Raw genomic sequence first — 24,418 nt, 5'->3', positions numbered from 1 at the left:
CAAGCTAACAATAGTGTAGGAAGCTAATGATTTGGGGGTGCCGTCTATCCAACCCCCCTTCAAGCCGGCCACCGATCCTCCAACAAGTGGTATCAGAGCGAGGGCGCTCTCCATCGGACTAACCGCCAAGGAAGCATAAGATGGCCGGGTTGATTGTCCCTCCAAAGTTTGAAGGAGGAAGCCTTGGGGACATCACCTATTGGATGATGAAGATGGAAGTCTTCCTCGAGACGGATTGGGACACAATGATGGTCGTCGAGGAACCATTTGAAGTCCCAAGAGACAAGAAAGGAAAGAAGCTCCGATCACGACATTGGACGGAAGAGCAAATCACACGGGCAAAGGCAAATTCAAAGGTAATATCAATTTTAATTGATATTTTGCCTAATGACATGATGAGTCGTGTAGGAAAATATGAGAACGCCCACGATTTGTGGAGCAAGGTGAAGATGGTTCTACGGGAAGAACCTAAACCTACACAAGAAGAAGAAGAACCCAAGGAGATGGGTTTAATTGCTCAAGTTGAAGAGGAGCAAACAGAAGTTGAGTCATGCTCAACATCCGAGGAGGAGAAGGAAGATGAGGCATCATCTACATCCTCAAGAATTGAAGAAAATTCCAAGGCAAGTGAAGAAGAAGAAGAGGTCTTGGAAGTGGTCAATCTAGCAAGCACCTCCACCGAAGCAAAGTCAAAGGACCACATTGTGTGCTTCGGATGCAATGAGAAGGGACACTACAAGAGTAGGTGTCCAATGGGTAAGAAGGTAATTCCTAAACCCAATCAAGTTATTTTAAATGCTAACATGGGTGGTAGGAATGAAGAAACCCAAAAGAAGAGGATGCACATTGTATGCTTCACATGTGGAATGAAGGGTCACTTCCACACCAAATGCCCCCAAAAGGGAGAAATTAAGAAGCTAGCGCATCTAAAGAAATGAGAGAAGAAGAGGAGCTTAAGTAAAGGGGGAGCTTCAAGGGTAAGGGAGGTATACCCTAATTTGAAATGCAATGCAAATTCTTATGTTCCCATGCATGCTAGGAAAAATAATGATTATCATTATGTAGCAATGCAAAATTTTGGATTTAGATATCATGATAAGAATAGGGTTAATGTAGATCAAAACCCTAGGAGGCCAATTCATGAAAAAACTAGGAATGGTAGACCTAAGGAGACCCAAGGCATTAATCCCAAGAAGGGGAGACACATGCCTAGAAAGGGTAGGTCTAGGAATGTCCAAGGTGGACATGTTGACTCTAGGGTTAGGAACCTAGAGAGGGAAAATCAAGCTTTGAAGTCAAAGCTTGATAATTTGGAGAAATTCCTTAAGAGATTCACTATTGGATCTAAGGGATTAAGTATGGTGTTGGGGAGTCAAAAACCCAACAATGATAGATCGGGTTTGGGATACCGATCTAGTGTCTCCAAGGCCAAAAGGAGATCATATGCTAGGGTGGCAAATGATCATGGCAAGGGAGAGGTCTCCAAGGCTAAGGGAAAGTCTTATGCTAGGGTTGCATATGACTATAGCAAGGAGAAGTCAATAAATGGCAAGGGAAAGCCATTTAATGGTAAGAAGAAATTAACCAAGGACAAGGTGTCCAAGGTTAAGAAAGTTACGTTTGTAGGCCAAGTGTCACCGGGGGTGGACCGATGTGGCCTAGCCATTGTGGATGAGTCACCTAGGGAGGTGGCTAAGGCAAAGAGCTCTAGGGGGAGCTCTAAGAGTCAATTTGGGACCCATGGCCAATGGATCTCAGGTGGGTACTACTTGGGAGTCTAGAGGAGCCATGGAGTGTGCCAAAAGGTTTGGAGATGAATTTGAGTCTCAAACCTAGAGATCTGGCACACATGGGTTGTGTTTCATGCTTGAAAATATGGCATTGGGGTCATATAGCATGATAATTAGTTTTGGATGTATAGATGCCATATAAACCAATGCTAGGGATGCATTGTGGGTTAGTATGGGCAAATACATCAAAAGGAAGGCAAAACTAGGACTTTAGGTCAAGGTTCAATTGAACCATTTAGCTAGTTTTGGATTTTGTGTCAATCTTGGGATTGGTGATAGATACATTTTGTAATGTATTTTTCCCAAGTAGACACTGGTACAATAGACCTCTCCACAAAATTTGGGAATTTTTGGAGGTCTAGGGAATTATTGGTGCATTTCTGAAGTTGACCTGAAAAGGTTGATTTTTTCAGAAATAGGGTACCAGTCGACTGGTACAGATACCAGTCGACTGGTAACAGTATTTTTCGACCACAGAATGGTTCTGTAAGGTTCTGTCGAAGGGGGCAGTCGACTGGCACTTAGGGCAGTCGACTGATACCAGTCTGAAATTATTTTCAGCATTGGTTTGTGATCATGTCAACTCGTTTAGATGTATGGGATCCAAGGGGGATTAATACATGAGTTTAGGGTCAATTTAGATGACAAGTTTTCAACAATTGGGATATTGTTGGAGAACTTTTTGGATGTTAGGCAAAGGGGGAGAAGTAAGGTTTAGTTGGGAAAACCTGAAAGTACCTTTGTGTAGGGGGAGCCTTGGGATAGGTTCTTAAAAAGCCCGTTGTAAACATCCTAGCTCATTGGGGAGCATAGGTGTAGGGGGAGCCTTGGGATAGGTTCTTAAAAAGCCCGTTGTAAAAATCCTAGCTCATTGGGGAGCATAGGTGTAGGGGGAGCCTTGGGATAGGTTCCAATACATGATCCATTCGGCGGTTGCCAAGTGTGTAGCCTTGGCAACGTAAGTCCATTCGGCGGTTGCCAAGTGTGTAGCCTTGGTAACGTAAGTCCATTCGGCGGTTGCCAAGTGTGTAGCCTTGGCAACGTAAGTCCATTCGGCGGTTGCCAAGTGTGTAGCCTTGGCAATGTAAGTCCATTCGGCGGAGTAAGTCCAAGTGTGTAGCCTTGGCATCGTAAGTCCATTTGTTTTTAGCATGTTTATTTGCTATATGTTTTCCCTAACTTAAACGTATTGCCAAACACCAAAAAGGGGGAGATTGTTGGAGCAATCCCAATGGTCCGCGGGACCATGTGTTTTGGTGTTTGGGCAAAGGGTTTAAGTTAGGTTTACCCTCGTTATTTGATATGTGTACTTGAGTTGTGCAGGACTGCAGGTGACACATTTGACTCAGGTTGACGGCTTCGGGTCCGATGAAGGATGGCATTGAGGACAAGCCGCGGGCTTGAATGCATCTGAGGGATCGTGGACAAGGCAGCAAGGACAAGGGCCGAGGGAAGCGACTTCGAGGCATACGCGAAGGATGGCATTGGAGACAAGCCGCGAGCTTGGATGCATCCGAGGGACGAGAGCCAAAGGAAGTAGGCTTGAAGGCAAGAGGTCAAAGCTGCAAAGAAGAGTCAAGTGAGTCATGAGGGTCCGAGTGCGAGTGAAATGTACTCGGGATGGGAAACCCTAAGTTTAGGGTTGTACCAGTCGACTGGTACTGGGACCAGTCGACTGGTGGTGAGCACAGAAGCATTCTGTGCCCGAAATGGCTGGGATCAGTCGACTGGTCATGGGACCAGTCGACTGATAGATAGCCGTTGGAGTGTCGTTGGGCTGGCACCAGTCGACTGGTGCATGGACCAGTCGACTGGTAACGGGCAAATCAGCAAGGCTGATTTCCCCAAGCTCTATAAGAAGGAGCTTGGGATGGCCGGCCAACTTGACGAAATTAGACTTGGTTAAGGTCTAATTAGTAGTCTACAAGTGCTCAAGTGTTTGTGGAATCCAAGAGGTCTTGGTGTGTTGTGGTGAGGTTTCTCCACCCACAAGGAGCGACTTGAGATAGCCGGAGTTTCCGGGGGCTAATCCACCGAAGGATCGGGATCGTCCACCTTACGGACAGCCGTGGAGTAGGAGCATCATCTCCGAACCACGTTAAACGAACGTGTATTGGTTTGCTAGTTCTTTTCTTTCTTTAGCTTTCGTATTCATTGCTTTAGTATTTGTATTTCCGCTGCGCAAGCTAACAATAGTGTAGGAAGCTAACGATTTGGGGGTGCCGTCTATCCAACCCCCCTTCAAGCCGGCCACCGATCCTCCAACAGAGGACTGGTGCAAAAGTTACGGCATCGAGCAACATTTCACGTCCGTGGCCTATCCCCAGAGTAATGGTCAAGCCGAAGTAGCCAATCGGGAAATTCTTCGTATTCTGCGCGCTCGGCTCGACCATTTAGGAGGGAGTTGGCCGGATGAAGTGCCGGGCGTCTTGTGGGTCATCCGAACGACGCCGAAGGAAGGGACGGGCGCCACACCGTTCCATTTGGTGTATGGCGGCGAGGCAGTCATTCCAGTTGAAGTCGGCGTTGAGTCCGTCCGGATCCAGAGCTATGATGAAGGGAACGCCGAGCGGAGGAACATGGAGCTGGATTTGGTCGAAGAGGAGCGAGCTAAGGCGTCCGTTCGGCTGATGGCATACCGGCAGCGGATGAAGCAGAACTACAACCGCCAAGTAATTCCCAGATCATTCCAGGTCGGCGATCTCGTCTGGAAGAAAGTCAAGCCTGTCGGTGACGTCGGCAAGCTTGAAGCTCCTTGGGCAGGTCCCTTCAAGGTTATTGAAAAACTCCGCTCGGGCGCTTACTACTTGGAGGATGAGGACGGGCGGCAGCTGGATCGACCGTGGAGTGCAAATCATCTCCAGCCTTATCGAGCTGGTTGAAAGGTGCACGATTGTAATTTATTCTAGTATATATGCTAGTCGCCTATGTACTTGTAATACAGGAAGCAAAAAGATGAAAACACATTGAGCATTCTCCGCCGAACGGCTTACTGCGTGAAGACCCCTTGCCGTTCGGTAGGGGCATATAAATTATCCGAGCCAAGCGCTCAGAGAGCGAAGGCCCCCGAGCCGATCGACCGGGAGGTTTATATCCGAGCTGGGAGCTCGAGAACGAAGGCCAAGGTCGCTCGGCTTGGTAAGGAGTTAGCCTTGGAAGGCCGACGAGCCCCGTCGTTAAAAATCGAGAGCCGCGCCGACCGGCTATAAATATCCGCGCCGTCGAGCTCCGACGATAAATATCGAGAGACGAGCCGGCGTCTATAAACGTCCGAGCGGAAGGCCGACGAGCCCCGTCGTTAAAAATCGAGAGCCGCGCCGACCGGCTATAAATATCCGCGCCGTCGAGCTCCGACGATAAATATCGAGAGACGAGCCGGCGTCTATAAACGTCCGAGCGGAAGGCCGACGAGCCCCGTCGTTAAAAATCGAGAGCCGCGCCGACCGGCTATAAATATCCGCGCCGTCGAGCTCCGACGATAAATATCGAGAGACGAGCCGGCGTCTATAAACGTCCGAGCGGAAGGCCGACGAGCCCCGTCGTTAAAAATCGAGAGCCGCGCCGGCGGGCTATAAATATCCGCGCCGTCGAGCTCCGACGTTAAATATCGAGAGACGAGCCGGCGTCTATAAACGTCCAAGCGGGAGGCCCGTCGTTAAAAATCGAGAGCCGCGCCGACCGGCTATAAATATCCGCGCCGTCGAGCTCCGACGATAAATATCGAGAGACGAGCCGGCGTCTATAAACGTCCGAGCGGAAGGCCGACGAGCCCCGTCGTTAAAAATCGAGAGCCGCGCCGACCGGCTATAAATATCCGCGCCGTCGAGCTCCGACGATAAATATCGAGAGACGAGCCGGCGTCTATAAACGTCCGAGCGGAAGGCCGACGAGCCCCGTCGTTAAAAATCGAGAGCCGCGCCGACCGGCTATAAATATCCGCGCCGTCGAGCTCCGACGATAAATATCGAGAGACGAGCCGGCGTCTATAAACATCCGAGCGGAAGGCCGACGAGCCCCGTCGTTAAAAATCGAGAGCCGCGCCAACCGGCTATAAATATCCGCGCCGTCGAGCTCCGACGATAAATATCGAGAGACGAGCCGGCGTCTATAAACATTCGAGCGGAACGCCGACGAGCCCCGTCGTTAAAAATCGAGAGTCGCGCCGACCGGCTATAAATATCCGCGCCGTCGAGCTCCAATGATAAATATCGAGAGACGAGCCGGCGTCTATAAACGTCCGAGCGGAAGGCCGACGAGCCCCGTCGTTAAAAATCGAGAGCCGCGCCGACCGGCTATAAATATCCGCGCCGTCGAGCTCCGACGATAAATATCGAGAGACGAGCCGGCGTCTATAAATGTCCGAGCGGCTCGCATGCGAAAATCCAGCGAAAACCCCATCGAGGTGAGGTGCGAAGCAAAAGATGGTTAATCGGAATGGAAAAGGCAAACAACAAACGACGTCTGCGTGCTGAGCGGCTGCTCAGTCGCATGGTAAAAGACATTAAAGACAATTCATGTCTGGCATAGCGAGGTTCCGAGCGGAAGAGTTTTAAAGAACACTTAGTCGTGATGGGGGAAAAATTTCTAGCCAAAATAAAAAGTGAAAGGAACAGAAGATTATCTATTATGCAAGCCAAAAAAAGTCATTACAGAGATAAGCCGGGCCGAACGGCGGGAATACAAAAAAGTTTATAAAAACGCTCTTCACACACCAAAATCAAAAAGAGCGTCGGGGATGGTGTCCATCACGCTCGCTAGATCCTCGGGGGGGATGGTCAGCGCGGCAGGCAGGTGACCTTTGGTCTTCAAATATCCCACCGCCGCCTTGATCGCCTCCTCGAACGTGAGGGATATCTTGTCGGTGAACTTCTCTCTGAAGTCTTCCGAGCGGAGGAATGCCTTCCTCACTTCGTCCGAGCGGGCTGACTCCCCTTCTTTGTATTCCTTGAGCGTGGCGTGAGCGGCGTCACTGGCGGCTTGGAGCTCTTTCAAGTCTCCATCGAATCTTTGGAGATCCGCCGAGCGGCTCTCCTTCTCGGTGGTCAGCAGGGCGTCCAAGTCTTTGATGCGTTGCTCCAGCCCTCTGATCTCCACCTTCATCCAGTCCATATCATCGATGGCCTGGAGCTTCCAGGTGGTCGCCGTCTTGATCTCTTTATCTCGTTGCTTGATCATCGCTTCAAGCCGGACGACCTTGCCCGCCAAATCGTTAGCCCTTTTCCGTTCGGCATCCAGTAGTTTTTTGGCCTTCTCCAGAGCGGCCGTCGACTACCCGTTACCCCCCGCAGCTTTTTTCAACTCGTCTTCCAGTTCAGCCAATCGATCGCTAATAGCGATCTGCTCCACCCAGCTCTGCCAGCAAATGTGCGCAGGTTAAAAACATAAGTCGAATATGCAAACAAAGAAAAGGAGAACCTACCCCGGTGGCCTGTTGTAGGTTGCTGTCACCGAGCTGCCCGGGAGTCATCTTGGCTATTCGAAGCCGAGCATCTATCCAAGCTTGTGCAAGAGGGCCCGTCAGAGTAATCTGCTGCTCGGGGACCACTGGCCGATCAGCAGCAGCCAGGTACGCCTCTGAGGGGAGGCGCAGAACGGTCTTTATTAAATTCGAGCCGCTCGGCTCACTCTGGGAAGTACCGGCCTTGCCGGTGGACGAGGAAGGAAGCTCGCCCAAACGCCTGATACGGCGCAAAGTTCTTGAAGGGCTGGAGGACGGCACCTCCGAGCTGGCCCTCGGAGAACCGTGAGGGGTCGGGGTACTCTCGAGGGAAACCGTCCCGGACAGCACCGGTGCATCCGCGCCCCGCTCGGGTTGTGGCTCATCAAGTGTAGAGGCAGGTGCGGATTCTGGTCGTCGACGTTTCCGAGTGCGTAGCGGCACATCATCGGTCGAATGGTCCTCCACCACAGCTTCGGTAGGAGGTTCTATGTCGTCCGCAGCCTCATCAGGAGGGGCAGGGGCGTCTGAAGCTTCAGGGACAGTTGGTGTCCCCGCACCTTCTTCACCGGCCGGATCAGCCGGAGCAAGGCCCCGTTCGGCGGCCTCCTTGCTCGTCACCGCCTCAATCTGAGCGGCCTTCAATTTGAGCCTCTCGGTAGCTTTGGCGCGCCACATGACTTCAGCTGCAGAAGCAGAAAATAAATCAGTTAGAACATAATAAAGGGGGAGATAAGGGAACTTACTCATGCTACAGGGCAGATCGGCTGGGGTAGAAGACAAGCCGAATATATGCATTACTCCCGGAAGGAGCATCTTGTCGATATGATAGCGCTGACCGACTAGCCGTTCGGCTGCATGGAGATAGTCCACGTCGCCTCTAAACTTGCCGAGCTCCGGTTGCGCGGGCATAGCCGTCTGCCACTTGGTGCGGAAAGTCGGCCGCTCGGGAAAACGTATATAGAAGAAATGCTCCTTCCAATGTTTGTTGGAGCTCGGCATATTATCAAAAAGGACGAAGCCTATCCTAGACTGGAAAATAAAGGTACCCCACTCGGCTTGCTTGGGATAGTAGAAGTAGTGAAAAATTTTTGGGGATAAGGGGATGTCGTTCAGTTTGAACAAAACTATCACTCCGCTCAGCAGCCTAATAGAGTTAGGAACCACTTGGCCGAGCGGAATGCGAAAATAGTTGTAAACTTCTAAGAAAAACTTATGGGGTGGAAAACGCAGTCCGGCCAGGAATTGGTCTCGAAAGAAAAGAACGGTGCCGAACGGCGGTTCATGAGGCCGATCGGCCGGGGTCGCTACCACTATTTGATGGTCAGTCGGCAGGTTGTAAGTCCGAACGAGACGCAATGCGTCTTCCTCGTCAAAACGGCTCTCCATGGTCGTATACCACAGACCCGGAGCGCCGCCGGCCGACTGCGAGGTACTGGTCATGATCGAAAGACAAAAATGTGGGATAAAAGAGGAGGGTTCAAGCAGAGAATGGAGGATAACCAACTGAAGGGGACGATTAACAGAAAAAAGAAAACGTCGAGAGCAAGAAAAAGGGTCTTACAAGCGAGGGAGACGGTCAGAAGAAGTCGTATGGTCGCCGGAAAGCCTGAGCACAAGGTTGCCGGCGAAAGGAAGAGCAGTAGGGTGTCTGGAAAAGAGGAGGACGAAATGCGGCGAGGAACATGGGTCGGGAGCTTTATATGGGCGGCCGCCATTATTGTCCACCGTCTGATCCAGGTCACGGATACCCAGATCATCATCCGGCCGTTCATTTCGAACGGCGACTGTCCCATCGGAAGTGACGCCACCGCCATACGCTGACAAGCACACGATCGCCACGTGTCAACGGGATACTGGCCGCATTTAATGAGCTCCCTTTACCGTGCGCAGAGCACGTGATAAATAGTGGGGGGGAGCATTGGACATGAATTCCAAGAGAAGCACAAGGCACAGACAAGATACTGCCGAACGGATGAGCATCCTTGTGCCTTGCCGAGCGGACTAATGCAAGGATCATTGCTCAGTCAAGATCGGCAGTCCAGTCAGTCGGACTTCGCCTCCTTCGACTAGACTCGAGGGGGAGGCAAGTGATCCGGTGGTAAGAATCCGGAACCCCATAATGAGGGGTCAACGCCACGGGTAGGTCAAAGGGCCCAGTGGCCCGCCGGAGAAGGACGAGCCCGTCAGAGAAGGACGAGCCGACCGGACTTGGAAGAACGGGACATCTGGTAGTAAAAGGCACCCTGGTAAGGACCAGGGTTCCGACGCTCAATGACGCAGTACATAATGACCGAGCGGAAGGACGTGCCGCCCGGCCGACGTAGGGTATTAAGGCCGTCTGGACGACGTTCTTCGCCCGGTCGGCCGTACGGACGTCCCGGCCGGGCGGTAGGTAAAGGAAGGGAACGCCCTCTGACAGCCATCAAGTCGTATGGCTACGTCATACTCCTAGTCTGACAACGGGGTGTCCTGTTGTCCCATCGAAGACATGCTCGGACTGTAGCAGTATGGTGTCAGGTAAGCTCTCTGACAAGTGCATACCGAGGTATGGGTTGCTGACACGTCTGTACCTCGGTGAACGTGCGTTAGTTCTCTCCTCGCTCTATATATAGAGCCTCTCACTTCGCCGGAGGTACGCGCAAGAAACATCTCTGGAGCCACCCTTTTACACTGTTTGCTTGTCTGACTTGAGCGTCGGAGGGTCGCCGCCGGGAACCTTTCCCGGCCCGACTTCTGTGCAGGTTCGCCGGAGCCTCGCGTGACCCGACGGAGGCCTACGCCATCGACTAGGAGCGCGCCACATGCCCAGCGTCCTTTGTATTGGCGATTCGGACAGGATCAATAATATAAAAAAAAATATTATTAAAAATATCTAATTTATATTTATAAAATAAATATTAATATTATAAAATATCTAATTTAAAAATAAAAATAATTTAATAACTTTCTCTAATTATCTCTCATTTCTTTTCCTTTCCTCTTAGCCAAATAACAAACCTTCCCTCCCTCTCATTTCCCTTCCTTCCCCCTTGTTTTTTTTTTTGTTTTCCGTTTCTCTCTTGTCAATCTTCTCTCACCCCATGTAAACTCTCTCACCTCATGGGTCAATTATATATCTCAAATTTACCGAAAAGGAAGTCGAAGTGTGTACGTCTGAAATATTCAATGAATATTCATGTGAAAATAATGCATTCCGACTCCCAAAAGGTTGGTTAGAGACTGTTTTTTTTTCTTCTGCGGACGTGGACACCAACCGGTCTCTGCGACCTTTCATACGCCTCGGCGTGCCCCGGCCCCGGACGAAAATATCCAAAATTTGGTTGGCGCCGCGGAGGCAAGAGGAGTAAACACGCTTGAATGGCGCAAGCCCCGGCTGCGTGGCTTGGATCTGGATCATTAGCGTAGATCTGAATGGCGACGAGCCGAATTGGAAGAGGTTCTTACACTAAACCTTATTATTGGAGATATCCGCCGGGAGGAAGGGAAGGATAGAACGGAGGTTTGGACTCTGCGAAAAGAACAACGGCGCCGTTGGTGGTGGGGGAGCGATCTTTCTTCCTTCTTTCGATGCCATCACGCCATCACAAGTCTGCATTTATCTTCCTTTAATTCTCTCCACAGCTTTCTTCTTCCACGCCGCGGTTAGGGTTCGAAATCTCTGAACCCGTCTCGGAGGTAGGCGCCCGACTCCTTTTTTTTTTTTTTGCTCGCTCGATGTTATGCGAGCTCGGTGAATTGCTTTTGTATGATATCTTGCATGCTTGTTTGGTTCTTGGGAGATACTCTTTAAGTGCTTATCTTTGTGGCCATGGGTTCTGTTGCTAGTGGAGGGTCTACGGCCTGTTAAAAACTACTTTTTTTTTTTTTTGCTACGGTTTGAGGATCCTTAAACTTTTGCTCATTCCTTCTAATAAGTTCGTTTTGTTTTGAGTGTGGTTGATAAGTTGGTGCTTGTATTGTGTGGCGTCCGCAAGAAAAGTATCGTCAAAACTCTGAGCGAGATAAATTTTCTTCTGTAACTAGGAGAGAGTACATGGTGCAAGATAGGTTCAATCTTCAAAACTCCGAGTGAGATGGAAATTTGATGGATTTACTTTATTTTAACCTCAGTTTGATTGTAGGTTCACTTTAATATAAAATTGGGCTTAGAATTAGATCTAGGAATCAGTTGGAACAATCCTTAGCGAGGAAGGGAAGTTCCAGAAACAATTTTCGCTCTCCACTCAGTATTTAACTCTCGCAAATTTCCCCAAATTAACTTGAGCTCTGTTTTGCATTATTAATATAATCTAATATCTTTTGGGTCAAAAAAGCTTTGTGAAAATCTTTACTGATTTTGTCTACTTAACAAAACCATGAAAGCTTAACAACTTAAATATATGGTGACAAGTCCTGTGCATAACTGTGATTGATGCATGTTTCCCAAGTAGGTCTAAATTTTCATGCAATTGATTGTATCTTTTTTCCTTTGTGTAGGGAATTAAAGATTGCTATTTTCTGGAGGAAAATTGACCTTAAGCTTTACTATGGTTCATCATTCAACTAGCGAGGAATCATCAGAAGAAGCACAAAATGTTCAGCCATTGGGAAGATTAGCTACTTTATCATATGGTGTTGGTCACATGCTAAATGATATCACATCAGCATGCTGGTTTACTTATTTGTTGTTGTTCTTAACAAATATGGGATTAAGTCCAAGGTAATAGAATGGTGTTCCGGTGTTCCCTTTGCTTTCAACTTTTTAGTGGATTTTTTTGTCTTTCCTTTTTCTTTCAATTAGTACTTGCACATTGACAGATTAAAGATGCTTTGGTGAGAATATATTTTTGTGATCACTAAATTGAGTATGTCATAGAATTTGTCATTACACCTAAACATGTTATGTTCAATCCATTTGTTTGTTTTATCTGCTACTTTTGATCTTCTTCATTCATACTGAATGTAAAAAGCATAAAAAACAAGTTATTTATGAACTGCTTATGGCAATCATTGATGGTTTATCCCTTCTCTTTTAGATTGGCATGGCTTCTTGTGAAATGATATGACCATAAAAAAAGGGGGGAAAATGAAGTTACCTCATAATGAAAGAAATAAGAGAAATTTTCCATTAAGTTTTGTTGTGCCCTAGACTCATTGACAATTGTAAATATTACTTCATTTCCTTATCCTTTCTTTTCTTATTTCCTTATCCTTTCTTTTCTTATTATACTTCTTGATCTTTAATTTCTTCTCTATAGAGCCATTCATATTTTTTTCTCCTTTCATTTCTGGTTTTATTAATGAAGGAAACCAAGCTTCTGAAAATATATTTGGTTATTCTTGCATGCCTGTGGTGGAAAAGAGATAGAGATGAACTTTGATTGATTTTAGTGTTTGAAGAGTAACATGTTATACATATGCAAAATTTTGAGAGAAAGGTGAAAGACTACCCAAATGATTCAATTGTCAATAGTTATAAGAATCTCTGCATGGCTAGGGGAAGGTTGGAACAAGAATATTCATAAGATCAGGATTAAGATTTCAACCCATGTCAAAGTTTCTGTCATCGATAGAAATAGTATAATTTTTTTTTTTTAAAAAAAAGGAAGAGAACACTAAACTACATACTAAGGTCATGCTAAAGTTTCGGTCTTTGATGGGAATGACACAAAATTGTCCCTGTATTGTGTTACTTGACATGCTTTGGCATGCTTCAAAGTATGACAAAATAAGTTTATATGAGTTTTATTTCTTAATACCCTTTCACTTAATGATGAAAATAAGAATACATCAATTAGATAGTCAATTAAATTAAATTTTATTGACACAAGAAATGCACAAGAGACTAACCTTGTCGATCAACATTGAGTTTCATTAATTTACTAAAGCAATACATTTTGACAGTGCTACCCATTTCAAACTATGCATATGATTAGTAGGATTCAGCTTATGCATTGGTATATCACATATTCTTCTAAACTAAGAAAGTAATTGAAAGAGATGTCAAATTTGTTTGGGCTTCGAACAACTGAAATAGGGAGTGTCTCATGTTAGAGAAAATTGAAGCTATACATTGGATTACGGATATATTGCCTAATGTCATTAATGCATCATCTTAATTAATCTAATTTTTTGTTACCTAACAAACTCTTTCAAATTTTTTTTGGGTGATCAAAACTGAGAATAGGTATGTGATATGTAAACAATTTTAAAATATTACAGGGATGCGGCAACTGTCATGCTATCTGGCCAGGTTGCTGATGCCTTCACCACAATATTTGTTGGCGAGCTGGTAAATATTTGTTTTTTTTATTTTTCCAATAGACATGTTAGATTTAAATCACAAGTATAATAGCATTCTACTATAAACATACTGTATCAAATTCTTCTAGTAGCTTCTGACCAAATTTCTGAACCCTCTGTTCTATGTATAATTTTTACTTTCTAGTTTCACTAAACCTTTTTCTATTTGTTAGTTGATTGTTTACAGATTTTGATTGTTGAATAGATGGCGTCTTCTTCATAAAATATATCCATGTATAGGTTTTGAGAGTTCCCTACATTCTTTTGTTTTTCAAAATAATTTTAGAGCTCCTTATATTTGTAATGCTAAATTTCTTTGTATTATTATTCTGCTTGCAACAAATTGGCACAATTTCACATGTGATTTATTTTTTTCCTTGTGATTTAATGCAACTTGAGTTATCATGAACCATAAACTTATCAGAATTCAAAAGAAACTCATAAATGGGATTCATGTATCTGAGAAATCTCCTTCACAATGAATTTTGTTTATATGACAACTTTGGGCTGTCTGATTAAAAGGTGCAAGTATTTATTTGTTTGATTTACCAGGTAATTACCTATAAAATCTAGTTTAACAGGTCAAATTTGAACATGAAAGTGAATAGTTAGAAGGATAAACTCTCTTAAATTTCTTTAAATAATATTATCCCATTCCTTAAATGATAGTTTTTGACTTCATATCCGCAGCTAAAAGAATTTTAATGCATGAGGGCATCATACCATTGCCATTAGTTATGTTTGTCCTAACTATTTATGGTCAGCTATACGCTTAGACAATTTTTAACTCATGTTATCTAAGCCTAATGCAACTATAATCTTTTTCATACGGGATTGGGATTTAGGACTGACATTAATATCCTACTAAAATCATACTAGCTTGAATAGTGTGATTTCTAAATTTAATGAAATACTGAAATACAATGTGACACTTTTTCTGAAAAGTGTATTTGTTTCACCAGATAGACCGCTATGGACATTTCAAGTTATGGCATGCTGGTGGATCTTTATTAGTGGCTGTCTCTTTTTCGTCAGTTTTTGGTAGTTGCCTTCCCTGTAAAGTTATGGGCAGCAATTCCACTACATTGCAAACTATTGGTTACAGCACCTTTGCTGCAATCTTCAATGTAGGCTGGGCTGTTACGCAAGTTTCACACATGTAATGCTCTTCTTGGAGGATTCTTTTTAGTTATCCATTGATCTGTATCTGACTGTTAATCCATGATTTTTCCTCCTTTTTTCAAGGTCAATGGTGAATTGCATGACTCTTAATCCAACAAGCAGAGTTTCACTTGCAAGTTGCCGTAATGCCTTCTCAATGGTTATATGCCTTTCATCGTCTCTTGTTTATTGTGTGTCAGAATGTCAAACTTCTGCAATTAGTGATATGTTGCTAGATATAGCTCAAATTACTGAAAACCATTTGTTTCAATTTATTGTCATTGAAGGTGGCCAATCTTAGTCTTTATGCAATTGCATTATGCGTGTTCAGTGTCTATGCTAAAGACTATGTTGATATCAAGCTCCAGGTAAGTTCACATTCACTCCCAAATATTGTATTTCTCTCTTTTATCTTATATCTCCTTTTTATTGCACAGTACCATTGGATTGCATACTTGTCCATATTTTTTGGATGTTGCTTTGTAGTTGTGTTCCTGATTGGAACCAAAGAACCAAAGTAAGTTTTTTTTTCTATGTTCCACTCATATTCTATTCAAGTATTCTGTAGTGCCAGTTCTTTCAGCTGTTGAATTGTACAAGTTCAGTATGAGGTATACCAAGCTGTACAGCTCGATGTCATCAAAATTTGTGATAAACTTGGGCTGCTACCTACTTCAGATGATTTTAACAAACTAGTGAATGTTTGCATAAACTCTGTATGTCGATCTTAGGCTATGTGTTTTATTTTCGTCATGCAGGTTGAAACTGCAATTTGAATGTAGAAAGCTTTCTGGTATCTCATGGACTCATTGGTTTAAGAAAATTCTCTATTATCAAGTTGCCCTTGTTTATATGCTCACCCGACTAGTGGCAAATGTGTCACAGGTAAACATGTTTCCATTTGTTAGTGTGTTGTCAGTTAAGATTTGAAAATGAATGTTCTATTCTTCCTGCAGTTGATTTCTCATGGTGGCAGGAGCTTATGATTGGTTAGGATAGTTTACTACATTACTTGTTATATTATGAGCACATGTAGCTAACCATATTTATCTATGTAATTTAAAAAAAAATGATGTTGGCCTGCTTATAGTTTCATGTTTTCTTGAATTTAAGTAGAATGAGTGAGTTGAAGTGGAAAAGGAATAATATTATTCTATGATAGAGGTGTTATGGTGCTTCCCCCTTATATAGTCTAACAGTGGATCTTTTAGTTGATGTTGTATTTAACAAAGCAAGATTTTTCTTTGCTTCTTTCAATAAAGAATTTGTTTCATGGGATATATTTTGGCAGTGCAAATTTTTGGAAGCTTCTTCATGCATTTGTAAACCAGAACTCCCATTTTATTTGCAATTGTTTGATATGATCTCTTTCAACATTGTTTTTTTCTCAAAAATGATGTACAAATACTGTTATTACATATTTCTTTCATTTTCATGTTGTTTTGATGCGTGCTTTGAGTGGCCAATCTACTATATTCGTTCTGAAAACCATCATTTTGTGATTGTTAGCTGTCAAGAATTCATTTGAAATCTAAATAAAAGGAGTTGGTATCTCTGATTTTTATGATTTGGTTGGGGTTTGCAATGACATTTACATCATTTTTTTGTCAGGCACTTCTTGCTTCTTATGTCACAAAGGAATTGGGTATGGGCCGTTCATCAAAAGCTTCGGTAAAAGATAAAATACTTACCATCCACTTAACCGATTATGTTAACAATGCATGTGGATTCGTATGTTTATGAATCTCTATGTAATTGTAAATATCAACTTTTTTAGTTGTGATTCGCTACTCTCTTGTCCCAATAGCTGAGCTAGTTAGGAAAGGATCCAACCATATATTTATGATATCCTGCTTCAGGATAACACTCCCTGCAGAATTAAGCTAGGTCATGGTTGGATGTAGGGAAGAATTGTGATAATAACCAGAGAGAGGACTAGCGAATTAGCATGTGAATAACAAAGAAAAGTAGGGAGAGCAATTTCATGACCTTGGCTCTAGTTTCATGTTTAGATTTGACTGGCTAACTGCTGATCTTAATAGCATAAACTATTACGAAAATGTCAATTTTAAATTTATTCGTTAAAATGCACTAGGGGTTTATTACATATTTGATTATCTTAATGGCATAAACTATTATGAAAATGTACCTTTCAGAAAAATGAAGGAATAAATAACAAATAAAGAGAGAAATCTATTTATACCCACAAGACAAGAATTTTAATGCATCGTTTGCAATGTCTTAAACGTGAATAATTTTTCCTTTGGGGTTTATTACATATTTGATTATTTTAAAATGAATAGTAAAACACTATTTATATGACATGAATTATTTGTAGAAAGTACTTAGTTGTAGATTCTTCAAAAGTTCCAATATTAATTGGAATTTTTAGTAGACTGTGCTCGTGAATATAAATTCTAATATTTTCCTCCTTTAATCTCAGGTTCCTGCCATAATTTATATTTGCAGCTTTCTAGTGTCTGTTGTTCTTCAGGTCTGTCTATCTTGATGTTGATATATTTTGCAAGTGTTAATAATTTAATATCTCTAATATCAAGAGTAAAACGTGGAATTAATGCAGGAGATTAGATGGTCTGGATTGCGCCTTAAGATATTCTTTACTGCTGGAGCCATTCTGTGGATCTTTTCTGGGGCAGGAGTATTTGTTCTTCCTGGCAGAATGCACAACCTGATGTACCCTCTATCTGTGATCATTGGTGCTGCTAATGCTTTGATGATGGTATGTTTATGACATTATATGGCACAAGAACTTCAAGTTGCTTGTCAAATATTTACGTAATCCCAAACTAACTATCTGACAAATCCATCTTTATCTCATTTGTACACCATATTGGTAAAAGAAAAAAAGATGGAAAAAGAGGCTCCTTTATCTAGGAAGAGGTTGTTTGTCCCAAATTGATAACTTGTACAGAGAACCAAAGTATATATTTCAATCAACAAGACTGCAGTCAACATAGTGTTTCACTATTCCTTTCTTGAAGGTGAAGTAGGAAACTCCGTCCAAGTTATAAGCCCAAAGAATTGGATTTTGAAATGCAAATCTAAGGGGGAAACCTCCTATGAAAACTATATGATTTGTCATTCCTGGCATATCAACCCAAGTAGCGCTACTGGTTTATTCACTAGTCACTAACCATCTCAAGGTTTGAATCCTGACAAGGTTGACAAACAGTCAACATGATATCATCAACATAAACAAAACTCTACCACCACTCTAGAAATAACAATTATCCATTGTGATATGGGACCAATTTCTTGTGCATCATGATAATTTTTTAAAATCATGCTCTTTAAGTTAGTATCAAGTGAGATTTAGCACTCTGCACTGACACGCGTCACAATGGTTGATGTGGTTTGACATATATTTGTAGATTGTCTTTTGAAGTTTGCATACATGTAACTCTCCCCAGCCCACTATTTGCTGGGACAGAAAGTATGGGAGAGAAAATTTAGTGAAGCAAGGAAGATAAATTTTGTAAAATCTTATTTCTTTGGGAGAAAAGTGAGGAAAGAAAGTTGGGAAGATTAAACACCCAACTTTTTTTCTGAACCTATGAAGATTTTTTTTTAAAATTTTTTTCTCTCATGAAATTACCTATCTATCCCTTCTCCCTCTAAACTAGCACATCATCAACAAGCCCACTCGCTCAGTATCAGATGATCTACTCCAGTGGAACAACCTATAGTTGCCCCCACACGGAGCACAGACCCTAGATTAGGAGTCCATTCCAACTCAAAATGAGTAATCACTTTAAGAGGATCTAACTTTAGTAAATCTAGACCATAGGAGACTCAATCCCTCATGCCCTTCCATGTCTCGTAGGTATAAACTTTAATATGTTTGTTTAAGTGACCCGAAGTCCATATAATTCCAAAATGGCTAGTCATTTAGGAGGGAAAGTTATCTTAATATATAGACAATATGGATTACCGGCCCATGCCCATGAACTTCAACAATTACATTGGGGACCTTATATAGGCACAATGGATTACTTGCTCACACCCATGAATTCTGATAATTACATTAGTAGTCTTAAAATCCAATTAGTTAGAGACTACATAGAGAAAAACAATTCATGAATTACCAATACTAATTAATTCAACTACTAATGATTTCCATACAAATTTACCTTGAATATACATTGTTAATTCCATAGCAGTTAAGCTCTTCTTTCTCATCTATGTCGAACTTGACTTTCAACCTATTGATACAACAACAACCAAGTCTTATCCCACTTGACTTTTAACCTTTTGATATTGAATTTTAATTATGTTTCAATGCTTCTTAGTAGTTGCATTTTTTTTACTTAATGAAGTTTCTGTTTAAAGACTCATGCTTTCCTTTTATATATTAGCTTTGGGAATGTAAACTGAAGTTTGGTTATACTCTAAACTCACTTATGTTAAAGTTGTCACTTGTATCTACCTTTTCTTTTTCTGAGGCAGGTTACTGGAATTAGCATGGAAAGCATGCTGGTTGGTGAAGATCTAAATGGAAGTGGGTTTGTGTATGGATCACTTAGTTTTGTGGATAAATTGTCGTGTGGCCTTGCTTTATATGCTCTTGAGTCCTATCAAGGTAAAATGATAAGCAAGTTACATTTGTGATCATGCTAATTGTGGTCCATATGACCCATCAATTGCTTTTTCTCATTGGTAGTAAGCTTGATGTTTTAGGTTCATGATGATTAGACTGATGTATCTTCTTTAGACTATTTTGTAATTATGACAATATGTTGAAGAATACTGCTTTAGCCTTCAATTGCAATCTCTTGTTCATTTTAGGTTCTTTCTTGTAGGATCCCATTCCTTTTCCCTGTAACTTTTTCCAATTTCATCTAACCATCAAAGCCTCCTTCATTCTGTTTTTCTTTATCAGATTGTTGTCCTTTTCTAACCGTCATAATAACTTGTTGTTACGATAAGATTATCTCTTTCAAGTTCATGTTTAATGTTCTTATTCAAATGAAAGAAATTCCTTTCCAGTTTGTCAATTAGATCTAAACTGACAACCCTTTTCTCTTCAGAATCATCTGATCCGATGCAGAAACTTGACAACCATATCAGCTACTCAGTAACAAGATACGGCCTGGGAGTGATTCCTGCAACTTGTGCTCTTATTTCTGCTGCTATCACGTATACCATGAAGCTACCTGATGCCTGTTCGGCCCGTTCAGTCACACTGGTTGAACCCCTTCTTGCATAACTTAACCGGAAACTGAAATGGATGTTGCATGCACACACAACTTTGAATCTCTCGATTCAGGAGTTGATTTTGAGCCTCGAGATCATCTGTTTCATGCACATGCATCAGTTGTTTCTTAGTACTAAGAAATAGAACAACCATATTCATAAGATTCTACTGTATAGTCTAACATCATATGAGTTGAAGCCATTCAACTCACCTCTTTGTAAATGGTGATGATCGATGCCAAGGTTTAAAAATCAATATGTAAACATTTTTTCCTGGATTAATTTTTTGACTGATATAATGGGTAAAAAAAGATTTCTTTCTAGAGCTAGTGACGCATAGATCTAGATTGTGTTCCAATTTATTCAATATTCTTCAGTTTTTTATGTTGCTTACATTTAAGTTACTATGAAAAAGAAGAACAATAATCCAAAATTAAGTTTCGAAGTTTGGTAAACATTATCCTATATAGTGATTTTTACATCTTGTTCTTTCAGATTTTACAAAGAAAAACATTTTATTATTTCAAAGGCAAGAGTAACTAGGTATTTCTTTGATAAGAATGAAACGACTCTCTATTGATGTAGGGATACAAACGGATGGACCTGAATAATATGAAAATATTAATATTTGATTTTGAGCTCGAAAATGTTTATGATATTCAAAGCTCAAAAATACAAATAGTTTTGACTCAAGCTCAATTAAAAATAAAATTCGAGCTCAAATTCAATTCGAATTATTCTAATCTTGATTGATTAGAGCATATTTGAACTATAATTAAAAATGTCTTAAATTTGAATTTGGTTCGAGTTATTCAAATCTTAATTTAAATATATTTAAGTTAACATTATGTAAAAATAATTAGAATTTGATTCGAATTCGGCTCGCGAGCAATTTGTGAACAATCGAACAAAATAGTATAGGTTCAAATTCGGCTCAAAAAAATATTTGAATATGTTCGAATTCAATAATTTCGAATACAAATTGAATATTTTTTGATCCAGCTCGAAATGCTCTCGTTAGATGAAATAAGAAAAATAATATCATAAAGATGAGTAATTATCTGCTTACAAATGTTACCAAAAAAACAAAGATTATCTTCATTATTTTTTAAGAAAAACATCCTTTTCTCATTAAAAATTCATAAAGAATTTATTAATTACCTTCCAATACTAATTCTACTCTGCTGATTTGCATATAAAATTGATCAAAATGTTCGGCCAATTTCTTTATTTATTTTATTAACTTGATGTAAAATAGATAGAAAAATTAGTGAATCATTCTTAGCCATAAATTACTTTTCAAAAAATAAACACATAAAATAAAAATAATAAATTCATCACTTCTCCATTCGACAAAGTAATCCATCATGTTACAAGACAAATGAACGAAATAAATAAAATATATTATAGATGAATTTCTTCATTTAGAAATTTGATAAAATAATAATAATAATAATAAATTATTTAGGCTAATAACATAAGCCCTTTCCAACTACGAGTATTCAACTTCCTCATTCATCCGTTCCCAGAGCATACTGCACAAGTATTTGGCCGCAATTGGAAAGTGGTTGATCCTTCAAGAACCCCAAAGAATTGGCATATCGAACATTCGAAGCGATTCCCACATTGTGAGTAACTACGACAGGAGCGTAGTTCCTCCCATCGTTGATCTCTGAACAATCACTTTGAGAACTCTCGACTAGTTGCATTCCACAAGTTTCTTCTTGATGATCGTTGTCCACCGAGACATGATAAGTTCCCGACTTATCGGTCACCGCTTCACTTGTATAAGTGACTTCACCACTTGTAAAATTTTTGCATTGTAGTTTCACTTTTGCACCTATTCCAAATAAAAAAGAACCAATTTATTCATTTAGTAATGTAAATTGGAATGTGAGATTTAATCCTTGTATAAACACAATTTTACCGTCAACGTATGTGGTTGCGGTGGTTTCAAAACCGGCCCGACAAGTATCGCAATACACACGCCCTTCTATGATGATAGCGGGATGCGAAGAAACAACGGTACCGACAAAGCTAAGGAAGGTCAAGAAGAGGCAAAAGGTAGCGAGCGCAAGGGAACGAATCGCCATGTTGATCGAGTAGAAACTTGTCGAAGACAATGGGAGATGAAAGCGATTGATGAAATTGTAAAGTTTTGTTCCCTGTAAATATATAGTAATGTCTTTGATTCTTCATGGGGTGGTGCACGTTTCTCTTAACGGATGAAGGGTGACTTTCTCTATGAACCAATGAATAGGAGATTTTGTTGGTGTACCACTCGTATGTATACTTGTTTTTACTTATTTGTTGTAAAATATATTTAACAAAAAAATATTAGGATTGATAGATCTCATATTTAATTAATATGATCATTACCTATAATATAATAACTTTAACCATTATAAATATTAGATTCTCCTCTTTAATTAATAAATTTAACTTCTAATGAAAATTAAAACCTTTTATTCTCTAATAAAATAAAAGATATATTTTTAACCATTTTATTTGCCTAGGAAATGTCAGTCATCATGACCATATATGGAAATTTATTCCATTAATTTATGTTGGATATATGTGTGATCCGGCGGTAAGAATGGGGGGCCCACCCTCTGAAGGGTCCCAGCCTAAGGACGGATGGAGGGCTGGCCCAGCGGATAATGGTCCGAGCGGAGCTATAGATAACCCATCCATGGGCTTGGGTTTCTGACGCCAAGGCAGGAGGATCTAAGGGCCGAGCAGGAGTCCGCTCGGCTGGGACCTAAGGGCCGAGCGGGTGGTCCGCTCGGCCAAGATAAGGGCGAGGGTACAAAGGTAGCCGAGCGGCCTATGCGCTTGTCTCGAGATATGGGATGTCAGAGAAGGCACGTCTGATGATAAGGCCGTACCCGAGATTGCACGATGGAAGCTCTCGCCGTCACATCAGGGAGAGGTGGATACAGTAGCAGTATGGCCTCATATATGCTCTTCTGACAGGCCCATACTTGGGTATGGTGTAAAGCAGATGACTGCTTCGATCGACGTGCCTGGGCTCTTTCGATAGTTCTATATAAGGCCTCCATTTCTTCACCGGAGGTACGCGCGTCTGGATCTCTGAAGCCACTTCTTTGCTATTTCCTCGCCTGACTTGAGCGTCGGAGGGCCGTCGCCGGGACACCCCCCCCGGCTCGGTTTTGTTGCAGGTTCGCCGGAGCACTCAAGGATCCAGCAGGGAGCGCCACGTCCCCAGCGTCCGTTGACTCCTAGTTCAGACAGGATCAAATTGGCGCCGTCTGTGGGAACGCACCTGCATCTGAGCAGAGACAATGGACGAGGCTGGAAGGATACACAATGTGGCACTCTCACAAGAAGAGTTGGACGCTCTGGTCGAGATGAGGGCCGCCAAACTTGTGGAGCAGAAACAGAAAGAGGCAGCCGAGCGGCAGGAGCAACAAGCAACATCTGCGTCGGGTGGCCGAGCGGAAGCACCTCAAGCCACCGTGGCGTTCCATCGGGCCTTATTCCGCACCCCTGAAACCGTACCAGCTCGGAAAGATAGAGGATCTTCTTCTGACGAAATGCCCAGGCGAGACGCCAGAAAGGGGAAAGCTCCCCGAGCAGATTCATCTCCCGAGCGGATCAATCGCCAATTCTCGGAGGCCATTCTACGAGACCCTTTGCCCAAGCATTACGTGCCTCCGACGATCGGAGAGTACAACGGAACAACGGACCCAGATGATCATCTGGGTAAGTTTGATAACACAGCTACACTCCATCAGTATACAGACGGAGTAAAGTGCCGCGTCTTCCTTACAACTCTCTCGGGATCGGCTCAACGGTGGTTTCGGAGGCTGCCGGACGGATCTATCACTAGCTTCAAGGACTTCCGAACGGCCTTCCTCCACCACTTCGCTAGCAGTCGGCGTTATCAGAAGACAAGTGTCAGCTTGTTCGCCATCAAGCAAGAGCCGAGAGAATCGCTTCGTGCTTACATCCAGCGATTCAACCAAGTGGCGATGGATATTCCAACGGCCACATCAGAGACCATGATGAATGCCTTCACACAAGGCCTAGTGGATGGCGACTTCTTCCGATCGCTCATCCGCAAGCCGCCCCGAGATTATGATCACATTCTACATCGGGCCAACGAGTACATTAACGTGGAAGAAGCGCAAGCCGCCCGGAAAAAGGAAACTCCGACAGAGCGGGCACCTATTCAGGCCGAACGGAAACAGCACGCCACTCAGCAGCCACCTAGAGGACCGAGGGCAGAAGCAATCCGATCCCCTCGTGTAAGGTCCCAGGTACAAGAAGTAGCTGCCGCTCGAAGCAAGCCAAAGAAGAAATGGACCCCGATGTTCTGCTCCTTCCACCAGACGGATACGCACAACACCAGGGATTGTCGAAGTCTTCCCTTCGTGGCTCATCCTGTGCCGCGGAATGCCGGACGGCGATCTCCCTCAGCCGATCGGCGACAAAGAATTCGGGAAGCCGATCGGACTCGAGTTGATAGGCCGCGGCAACAGACTCCTGATCGGCATCGCTCACCCAG

The 24,418-nt window shown here is 42.8% G+C and overlaps 2 protein-coding genes across 2 annotated transcripts; one reads left to right on the top strand and one right to left on the bottom strand.

The window, feature by feature from the left end:
• Window positions 1–10,499: 10,499 nt before the first annotated feature.
• LOC121971963 (major facilitator superfamily domain-containing protein 12-like) lies at window positions 10,500–20,169 on the top strand. Its single transcript, XM_042523516.1, has 13 exons — window positions 10,500–10,905; window positions 11,707–11,929; window positions 13,432–13,501; window positions 14,475–14,671; window positions 14,758–14,833; window positions 14,961–15,041; window positions 15,111–15,190; window positions 15,432–15,558; window positions 16,285–16,344; window positions 17,117–17,167; window positions 17,255–17,413; window positions 19,141–19,273; window positions 19,722–20,169. The coding sequence occupies exons 2-13, from the start codon at window positions 11,757–11,759 to the stop codon at window positions 19,898–19,900; spliced, it is 1,386 nt and encodes a 461-aa protein (XP_042379450.1). The 5' UTR covers window positions 10,500–10,905; window positions 11,707–11,756; the 3' UTR covers window positions 19,901–20,169.
• Window positions 20,170–21,398: 1,229 nt separating this feature from the next.
• On the bottom strand, window positions 21,399–22,467 carry LOC121972993 (major pollen allergen Lol p 11-like). The gene is made up of 2 exons (XM_042524596.1): window positions 21,815–22,467; window positions 21,399–21,727 (listed from the first exon to the last, which is right to left on the bottom strand). Exons 1-2 carry the CDS (start codon window positions 21,978–21,980, stop codon window positions 21,399–21,401), a joined length of 495 nt encoding a protein of 164 aa, XP_042380530.1. The 5' UTR covers window positions 21,981–22,467.
• Window positions 22,468–24,418: the final 1,951 nt, after the last annotated feature.

Source organism: Zingiber officinale, chromosome 4A, assembly GCF_018446385.1.
Source record: "Zingiber officinale cultivar Zhangliang chromosome 4A, Zo_v1.1, whole genome shotgun sequence".
NCBI lineage: Eukaryota > Viridiplantae > Streptophyta > Magnoliopsida > Zingiberales > Zingiberaceae > Zingiber > Zingiber officinale.
Note: the sequence above shows the minus strand (reverse complement) of the source record. Positions and strands in the feature narration are given on the sequence as shown.

Excerpts from the sequence above, each read along its gene's own strand:
- LOC121972993 (XM_042524596.1), bottom strand. The coding sequence starts at position 21,980 with ATGGCGATTCGTTCCCTTGCGCTCGCTACCTTTTGCCTCTTCTTGACC. Across the intron at positions 21,728-21,814 it reads CGCAACCACATACGTTGACG|GTGCAAAAGTGAAACTACAA; the intron begins GTAAAATTGTGT and ends TATTTGGAATAG.
- LOC121971963 (XM_042523516.1), top strand. The coding sequence starts at position 11,757 with ATGGTTCATCATTCAACTAGCGAGGAATCATCAGAAGAAGCACAAAAT. Across the intron at positions 11,930-13,431 it reads AATATGGGATTAAGTCCAAG|GGATGCGGCAACTGTCATGC; the intron begins GTAATAGAATGG and ends AAAATATTACAG. Across the intron at positions 15,559-16,284 it reads TAGTGGCAAATGTGTCACAG|GCACTTCTTGCTTCTTATGT; the intron begins GTAAACATGTTT and ends TTTTTTTGTCAG.